Genomic DNA, 10,248 nt, shown 5'->3' on the forward strand with positions numbered 1-10,248 from the left:
TTTGTTGAGCACAAATTCCATCAGGCTATGAATTTCTCAACCTTTCTTTTATCTTAAAAGGAAATAAAAAAAACAGAATATCTTTAAAAAATTCAAGAAAAGTTTTGTTAAGTGATGGATGATAAGAGAAATTAAGTGTAAGAGTGAATGAATATTAAGAATAATTAACGAAAATATTGAATAATGAATAGAAGATGAAACACAAGAACATATAAAAAACTTTACACTGATTTCATTTTTTCAGAATCTACATTAAAATAATCTGAGACGAAATGTTCACTAAAAACTTGATTTATTCATTTACAAGACAATTTATGCAATTAAAAAAATCAAAAATAATTCTTGAAACATCTATCAAGAAATTGTACACTAAGTAAAGAAATCATTCAATTATGTATTCTACACACACCAAAACAAAGCATGGGTAGAAGACTTACAAATAAAAATTCAAGAAAAGAATATTATATATATATATATATATATATATATATATATATATATATATATATATATATAAACTTAAAAAAATATTTAGTTTTCCTTACTTGATAGATGATCAAACAATTTTAAAGATCCTAAGACAACTCTAACAACTTAAGAAGCTCTATATTCTCCTACAAACCATAGAAACATGATCAAGACATACAGTTAAGACCACTGATTAGCAGAGAATCTTACAAAAGACTTAGATGTCACATGCAAAAACCAAGGTAGCTCACATGTACAGAAAAATACACAAACTGTAACATCCCAAAAATATAGCATAAAACTATATACAAGTGTCATCATTTAATAATATGATAGAACGGTTATAGGCCATAAAGTTAACCTTAGTTATTACAAAATAACCATAAAATTTAAACCTTTATAGAAGCTTCCTATACTACTGCAAAATTATAACCGATCGGTTAATACAAGAGTATAGTGGTAACCGAACAGTTCACCCAAAACTATAAACACTAATATGACCGAACGATCATAAACTAAACAGTAGGATTCTCGTCGTCCAACTCCTGCTCGAACGTACACTCCTCCCCTTCTGCTCACACCTAAAAGGTGATCATTGCAAGAGAAAAAATGAACGGAAACATGGACAAACAAAAAATAAGGGTAAGCTAATTTAATTTAATTTACTATACATACATACAGTTTCTACAAGTTCAAACAATGCAAACCCGAACGCTACATCAGATTAAAACCAAGCACAAGCAAACATACATAAATTAAAGATTTAAATATTAAAGATCGATCGTAATACTCATGTATAGACCTAACATTTGACTCGACCATCCGGATCGTATGAATATGTAGCTTGAGGCCGTTCATGCACTCGGGTGGTGTAGTAACTGGAAAACCATCAGTTGGCACCCGAGGTTAGTCCGTTATAACTCACCCAAGAACCTATGGGTTAGGACCTCCTGCCATTCTCACACAATGCATTACCCATCTCTACTTGAGAATTGGTAATCATCAGAATATCAGGATGAACTTCGTGAATTTCACTATCCATATTCATACTTTACCACATCAATACACATTTCACTAAGACATTCCTCCTTAGAATTCTCTTCCACATTACATGAAACATATACCTTATTGGAATATCCATAAAATTCCCCATACACATTTGACCAATACTATTATCTCAAATAATCAGAGTCACATAGTGAAAATATCAAATATTCATTCATAGAAGAAAACCGAACGGTAACAACACAACTCATGAATACGACCAAACGGAAACTAACTAACTATGACAAAACCGAACACTTAAGCTTAGACTCAATACTTATAAATTAAACTGAACTCTTAGTGTAAGACCGAACGATATTTCACTATCCACAAAACAGGACCGAACGGTCCATACTAGGTAAGAATGAGAAAATGTCCGAATACTAGAACTAAATAAAATACTAACACGAAACAGAGCGCTATAACCTAAGACGACCACTAACAGTTTAATCCGAACACTTAAGGTTGATTCTAAATAATATTGTTAAGATCTAACACTTTTAAGAAACCGATCGTTACAACAATATGACCGAACTATGTATAAGAACAACTATCTCATTATAACTAATGTATTTAAGCCTAGTAAAAGTACGAGATCTAACACTAGTATAAGAATTATCGCTAACAAGACTACCCAACCCGATAAGACTGATCATTATTACAGAATCATAAACCACTAGGATGCCAATCACTCACCTAAGACCGAGCGACCATGCACGGGTAAGACTAATAATCTAACTATATTGATGAATTATTGACTGACCATGACCGAGCGGTCAAGACCGAACACTCAGCTTTTCTGCAGAACTTCTGCAGAATTATACATGATCACCAAACTCATAAACACAACATTTCATACAACATATCCAAATCATCAAATCATTCAATTTCACACAAACACAGAATCATCACTCAAACAATTAAATTAAATAGCTTCCCTTACCTCTTAACTGGACGGAACTCTCACCGTGAAGAACTCGCTCACCACCAAAAATCTCAGAAACCTAAGATTCACTGATTGAGGAAAAATAGACCAACCACAAGACCAGAAATGTGATCAAAAATTTTAAAAGAAGAAGATAAACACATGCAAACAGAAACTTGGTTTGCATGTGCCAGAAAATAGACTTTCTCATAACAAGAAGGACATACTAGCTCAAACAATCACTTGATCGGTGAAAAGAGAACTCTTGCCACCCGGAAAGCTTCAGACACAATCTGATTGATGATTAGATGGAGAAGAACATGAGAATTTATAGAGAAAATGAGGATAATTTAGAGAAAAGTTAGACAGAAGGAAGAGAAAAGAAGGTTTCAAAATTTTAGAAAGATGAGTTGCATGCAGAGAGTGGCACCAGATTTTAAAATTTTCCTTTATATACTACCGTCAAAAACCGATCGGTCTACTCTGTTGCTCACACCTGTCTTTCACTTTCTGAATTTCTAAATTCTCACCCCTCTACCTGGCTTCCACTTTCTCTACAGAAATTAAGGGTTCTGACTCAAACTAAGGGAAAAAACAGAAATTAAATTACTCTTTTGCAAAAACTAATCAGATGAAGTTGAAGATCTCACTTCAAAGATCACTCAGATGGTATTTGATCTTCAACCAAATAAACATGAGTTTAGAAAACTTAGAAAAAGAGTAGAGAACTCTTAGAGAAAAAGTTTTAGAAAGATAGTCCATTTTTAGATAATAAAACTCGTATATAGAAATTCTATTTATACGTTGAACTTTTAATACTATAATAACCGAGTTTTATTATTTAGAATAAACTATCAATTTTAAAACATGATTTTATAGACTCTTACAAATACTATGTACTAATATTTTCTAAAAGTATAAAAATTCTTAAAAAATGACAAATAATTTATATATTTTTTTAGACAAACTTGAAAACTTTTTCTTTTTCCTAAAAACAAATAGGTTGATTCTTCAACTAATACAATATTCTATTTATAATCTTAAATCTTAATATAAAAGGAGGAAACAATTTCCTAATTTAATAGGTAACATGTTAAATTTAAATAATCGAGATAATAATTTAAATTCAAGGAAGATCATATAAATTGAAAGTCAATTATTTTCTTAATATATTAGTAGATAATAATTTAAATTCAAGGAACATCATATAAATTAAAAGACAATTATTTTCTTAATATATTGTCATTAACGGGGCAAGTACGTGTTTACATTAATTTTTAACTTCTTATAAGATTTTTCTCAAAGAACCTTTCACTTTATAAAAATTCAATCAGATATGTCCTCAATAGCTGAATCATGCATATTTTAAAGTAGCATTAATCATACATTTTTTTATTAATTTGGAACAATTTAACACTGAAATTACCAAAAGTGGTCCAAGTTTTAAAAGAATTACAACTTGAAGGTAATTTCCGAATTAAAAGTGGAACAAATTTCCTAATTTAAAGGTAGCATGTTAAATTTAAATAACCTAGATAATAATTTAAATCCAAGCAACATCCTATAAATTAAAAAAGACAAGAATTTTCTTAATACCCTGTCATTAGCCGTGAAAATGCATGTTTAGATTGTTTTTTAACTTTTTGTAAGATTTTTTTCAAAGAAACGTTTTTTTTTTAAATTAAATCAAATATGTACTAAATTGTTGAACTATGCATATTTTAAAGTAACATTAATCATAAGTTTTTTTATTAATTTAGAGCAATTTAACACTAAAATTACCTATGTGATCCAAGTTTTAAAAAAATTACAACTTGAAAGTAATTTCTTAATTAAAAGAGAAAACAAATTTCTTAATTTAAAGGTAACATATGTTAAACTTAAATAAATTAGATAATAATTTAAATCCAAGCAACATCCTATAAATTAAAAAGAGAAATATTTTCATAATACCCTGTCATTAGCGGTGCAAATGCCTGCTTAGATTAACTTTTAACTTCATGTAAGATTTTTTTCAAATAACTTTTTTTTAGAAAAATTGAATCAGATATGTACTAAATTGTCGAACTATATGGATATTGTAAGGTAACATTAATTATAGGTCTTTTTATTAATTTGGAGCAATTTAACACTAAAATTACCAATTTTGTTCAAGTTTTAAAAGAATTACCACTTGAAGGTAATTTCCAAATAAAAAAAGAAAACAAATTAATTCTGAAAATTTCTGATGCAGTGCTCTTTAAATTACTATGAAATTGGTGTGGCAGAGGCCCAGAAAAAATGTGATGGTTTGGCTGAATTACATACGTGGGGAATATTCTGGTACGATTCTCTTTTTGTCTTCTCAGGCAGTTCGGGAAAGACGTTGGATGGTTGCACAAGTGTGTGTTTCCCCCAATAAGATTCCAGAAATCAATGAATCTGTGGCATTCATTCAGTGTTTAACAACTGTAGTCGTGCAGGGGGTCGGGGGTCTGTAGATAGAGTAAGAAACTGTATTCTTGGTTATAATCTGTAGTTTTTCAATTTGCAAGTTTCAGAGTTTGAATATGTAATTAATAATTTTCACATGATTACATGTAACTTTTGTATTAGGCAAGTTCAAATGAGAGAACGTTTTTTAGTTGGTATCATCCCATGAAAACGCATAGAGTAATTTGTAACATCCCATGTCAAAATATCTGTTTCTTGTACATGGTGTTTGATGAACCTGGGATATATATTTGCATGATGTAATTGGATGGTATTGGTATACATGCGTTTTATGTCATCCACCTAGTTCAATTATTTGAAGCACTGAGTGTTGTGACAGTGTTTACTTTGATGATGCGTAGTGGGCCATTTTAACTGGAGATAGACTAGGATTGAGCCTGAGAGAACATTCTTGATGTGAATAAGTTATTTGCAAAACTTCAAGAAGATGGAAGCATTGTTCATACTTTGGTCTGATAGAGAATGCTTTGATGATACAAAACAATAGGTTAAGTGTCCCTTTAGGGGAATTTTGGAGCACATGGGGAGGCCTAGTTAGAGCTCCTATATACTCACTTTTCCCCTTAAAACTGTACCATTCTTATCACTTTCCACGAATCCATGTCCTGAGATGAAACTGAGGTACCTTTCATGACCTGATCTGTTGAAACCTATATACAATTATGGCACCTTATAGGTCTGAATATACGATGTTAAAGTTTCCTAATTGTCCGGAATATGTCTTGGTTTTGGTTTTTCATCGGTGTTGTGGTGACACAGATTAAGCAAAGGAAATGGAGAAAAAAGCATGTAGCAATAGCAATGTTGCAGATAAAAAGAAAAGAAAATGCTATGCTTCATGCCTACTCTACCAGTCTAGGTTGAAGTCCTGCATTTACCTAGTGACATATGGCTCACGTCATTTTGAGGAAGTGAGCATGTTATGTTTGACAAAATGTTTTTGTTTCAGTAAAATTGAATTATTCTATGGTGGGACGTTGACAAGTTCCTTTTGCTTCTCTTTTTGTGATTCCTGAGGCCACATTCTTCTCATCTTCTTTCACTGCTTTTGGATTTGTGAGATCTTCCTTGATGGGTCCATTAAAAGAGTAATAATTGATGAGGCAACTTTGCTTAAATGACTTTTGATTCACCGGACCTTCTCCTACTGATCTAATAAAAATACCGGGGTCCCTTTGGATTTAGCATCATCATGGAATCTCCTTTACCTGTTGTGGAATATATTAAAGCAAGAAAGGAGCTTCAAGTACACCACCTGTTAAAGACTAACCTCTTGCAATTACTCTCCCTCTTTTTTCCTTCTCTTTCAAACCTTTGCTCCACTCACCACAAATACGTGTCATCAATCAATAATAATAATAATAATAATAATATTCCTTTCTTCCAATCTCAGCCAAGCTTCCCACTACAGTTGAATGTATTTCGATACATACACAAAGCAGCAGCATATGCTTACATAGGAAGAACCTACCCTTCTCCCTCTTGGTCTTGGAGGACCCACCCTACCCTTTATTGTAAACTTATCTGAATTCATAACTGTTTCTTAGTGGATTTCTAAGTTTTTTACACCAAATATTGTGTCTTACATTCCACTAGCAGTTGAATCGTGCTAAGTCAACTAACCAGTGTAGTGCATGTGTGTGGAAGTGTTATTGCTCTTCCAATGGATAGCTTAAAGTAAATTGGGGTCGATTTTCCTCAGTTTTGAATCATGGTACACTGTTGAGTAATTCATGGGATTTCATGGTACTGGAATGGTAGTGTTTCTAAGGCCAAATAATTGAATTTTGATTATAGTGATCAAACTCTTAACGCCACCCTAAGAAGACTGTGAAGAGTGGCTTGCTTGAATTGACTTTTACAATTTGTTGTTGGCCATTATAAACCCCCTTTACCCTTTTCTTTTTTCCTTTTATTTTTGGCCAAAACTTCTTTTATTCTCCTCAGCTTGGATATATATCACAGCATTAAAGCACGCATTCCCTTTAGAATAAATTCTTTCTGTGATGGATGAGTGAGCCCTGTAGATGGCTTGCTTAATAATTCATATTACAAAGAAAAGTTAACTGCATCTGCATGCACAGCCACATATGTATGTTCTGTCATCTCCTTCTGACTAATAATTTTTACTCCCATTAGTTACTTTGTTGCCTTGCAGCCAACAGCAACATGTGGAGGAACTTCTAAGTACAACACAATTGGAATAGAAATTTTTTGATCTGTGTGTGCTGTAGACTCTTATATTATGCATGTTTTGTTAAGGTTCAATTCCTTGATGGAATACAGCTTTACAATCAATGATGGATTTATATATATATATATATACATATGACCCCACTGATTGATTGGGTTAGTGCTTAGTTATGTCATGACAAGCACTGAACTGTGGTGATGGTCCCTTAATGAACTTGGGGGTTGCGATTCCTTTGCAAGGATAATGTAACAAATTAATTGTTACCTGTTAAGTGTCTTGAACAAGCAAGTATTTTATTAGTTTCCTTTTCATAGCAGCTCCATCTTGATCTTTGAACAGGCCTGATTAGTTCTCTTTCTTCTACATTACTTTCTTTGTACAAACATGGGGACTCTGGGTCCAAAAATCCAATCCTAGATTCTTTGATTCCTCCATCCCTACATGGAACAAAAAGAATCTTCCAATGCCACCACAAACAAACACTACATGAAAGAAAAACATAATTAAAGTATTTGACTCCACTTTTTTTTTGTTTCAGAATATAAGTTTGGAATAATGTATTTAAATGAACAGTTATATTTTTTCCATAACATGATCATTTTTTGGGCTTGAAATTAGTTTTCCTTCATAGGAAAAATAACTGTCAGAAAATCTCCTTTTAGAAATGAAAGTTGAAATAAGATTAGTTGGTCCAGTTTTTTCACTTTTGATTGCAAGATGAAAATATCCTGAACTGGTTTACGGCATGCCCATGATTTTTATTTTACCTCAAAGTTTTTCTCACAGCATTAGGAAAGTAGTACCCTATTATTCATTATGGTGGGCCTACCTAATTCAGTAGGGAATCAACCATAGAGGGAGATTGTGAAGTGAGAAAACAGAAAGATAAAAACAAACCACACACTTTCCCTCTTTTCTCTCCTTTTAAGACTCAAAATTGGGCTGTTTTGCTTTCCCTGTTATTGCTGCATCAGAGATTCTCTCCTCCCCATTCAAGTCAAAGAAGAAAGAATAGAGGGAATTTTTTTTTTAAGAAAAAAGAAAAAGTTGGTATGAAATGGGATGAGAGAGGAAGAACCACATCTCATGGCATATATTCCCCCAACATAACCCCACTCATGTTTCCTGATATGGAGTGAGATCATAGAACAACACAACCAACTCCAAGTTATAAAGAGAACTATAGCTGGCACATATTGATGCATAGCTAAAAGGATCAAAAGACATATTTTTCAGTCCTTTGCCAGTAAGTAAGTAGTAACTCCTCCATAAATAGCAAATGGATCTACAAAACATGCAAAATCAGAGCATGCATTTTGTGTTGTCCACTGATGCCAAACCAAGGCTGAAGTGGACTCCTGAACTTCACCAACGGTTCATTGAGGCCACAAATCAGCTTGGAGGTGCAGATAGTGAGTATAACACAAACTTCATAAACCTTAGTATTTCTATTACTATCATTGTTATCATTAGATTTTGTAGTACATCTTATCTGATACTATTTTTCACACTGGCATCTTGTGGCAGAAGCAACTCCAAAGAGTCTTATGAGGGTGTTGGGGATTCCAGGACTTACTTTGTACCACCTGAAGAGCCATTTACAGGCATTCATTCCCCTTTTGTAATGATATTATAATTCTTTGTTTTTCCTTCACTGAACATGGAAATCATAAGTTGTGACATTTTTTCTGTTTCGGATTACAGAAATATAGACTTGGGAAAAGCCAACAACTAGATACCAGCTCTGACAGCAAACAAGAAGGTGACTAGTAGTGTGTCTACTTCAACAGCAAAATAGCATGATTAGTATTTATCTCACTTGGCATAGTATCTCCTTTTTTTGGTGCAGATTACATAGAAACCAAGAGCAGTGATGGCCATTGCAGCAGGGAAATCAGTCTTGGGGCCCAGAATCAAATTACTGAGTAATAATTTGAAATTAATCAAATATTTTTATTTTATTTTCAAAGACTTCGTGTCTCACATAGAAATAGTATTTCCTAGAGAATTAATTCGTCAAGTTCTGTGTTCGTTTACCAGAAACATGCAGATAGCTCAGGCCCTCCAAATGCAAATGGAAGTACAAAGGAAACTTTATGAACAAATTGAGGTAGCACATTAGATATGATTATGAATTTAAACTTGCTCGTATCAAGGTTTTAAAACTGTGGCCACGATTGCTGTTTTGTAATGTTCCTTGATATGCAAAATGTGATCATATATACTGAAAAAATATTTGAAGTTGCAGCCAAAATGGCGATTGTTGATCATCTTCTAAAAACCTTGCCCTTGTTTCAATTCTGAATGATGCATAAAGACATGTGAATCATTTTGGATGGTGATTTCAGGTGCAGAAACATTTGAAGCTCCGAATTGAAGCTCAAGGGAAATACTTGCAATCAGTGCTAAAGAAGGCACAGGAAGCACTTGCTGGATACAATTCTGCCCCAGTGGGGATAGAGCTCACAAAAGCTGAACTTTCCCAGCTTGTCACCATCATCAACAATGCTTGTCCAAGCTCTCCCATCTCAGAACTAACAGAGACAAGAGGGTTGAGTTTAAGCTGTGGGGACAGGAAAAGAGACAGAGGCACTATGTGTTCACTGGAAAGTTCCTTAACATCTTCTGAAAGCTCTGGGAGAAAGGAAGAGAAACAGTCAATGGAAGAGATAGAGGAGTTCAAAAGCTCCAATAATGCTTCAGTTGAATTGCCGTTGATGGGCTTTCACACTGAGAATAAAGCATCCAACACAGGCTCTAGCAATGAGGCTAGTGGGAGAAAGAGAAGTGCAGCAACAAAATCTAATGATGGTAAGTGTGCTGTTGAACAACCATGTGGAAAAAGAAGTGGCAACAAGTTCAGAAAACCAGAAATGCTTGACTTGAACAGCCAATGCCAGATTGACATCGACTCAACAACTTCAAAAACATTAGACTTAAATTGCAGCTTAAACTTTTGGGAACCATGAAGATAGTTTTTACATACTCCCTAATATTATATATATGTATATGTATATGTATGTATGTATAATATATGCGGCAAAATCTGTCATTAAACAAATCTGTTAATATAGTATGTATATCTTTTATGATTATAATGAAAAGAAAGAAGAATTTGACTGTA

General features: G+C 33.2%; 1 protein-coding gene across 5 annotated transcripts; it reads left to right on the forward strand.

Annotated features, from left to right (window-relative positions):
- The first annotated feature begins 4,717 nt into the window (after nt 1-4,717).
- On the forward strand, nt 4,718-10,248 carry LOC124842866 (myb family transcription factor PHL8-like). 5 transcript variants are annotated; one of them, XM_088111117.1, is made up of 6 exons: nt 4,718-4,922; nt 8,652-8,728; nt 8,829-8,886; nt 8,974-9,049; nt 9,165-9,234; nt 9,473-10,248. In XM_088111117.1, the coding sequence occupies exons 2-6, from the start codon at nt 8,672-8,674 to the stop codon at nt 10,091-10,093; spliced, it is 882 nt and encodes a 293-aa protein (XP_087967243.1). In that variant the 5' UTR covers nt 4,718-4,922; nt 8,652-8,671; the 3' UTR covers nt 10,094-10,248. The 5 variants fall into 5 exon arrangements, with proteins under 5 accessions (XP_087967243.1, XP_087967246.1, XP_047175411.1 ...); XM_088111120.1 differs by lacking the exon at nt 4,718-4,922 and adding an exon at nt 6,476-8,540 and having other exon boundaries at nt 8,652-8,745; XM_047319455.2 differs by lacking the exon at nt 4,718-4,922 and adding an exon at nt 6,534-8,536.

Source organism: Vigna umbellata, chromosome 3 (genome assembly GCF_029865625.1).
Source record: "Vigna umbellata cultivar VRB3 chromosome 3, Vumbellata_1.0, whole genome shotgun sequence".
NCBI lineage: Eukaryota > Viridiplantae > Streptophyta > Magnoliopsida > Fabales > Fabaceae > Vigna > Vigna umbellata.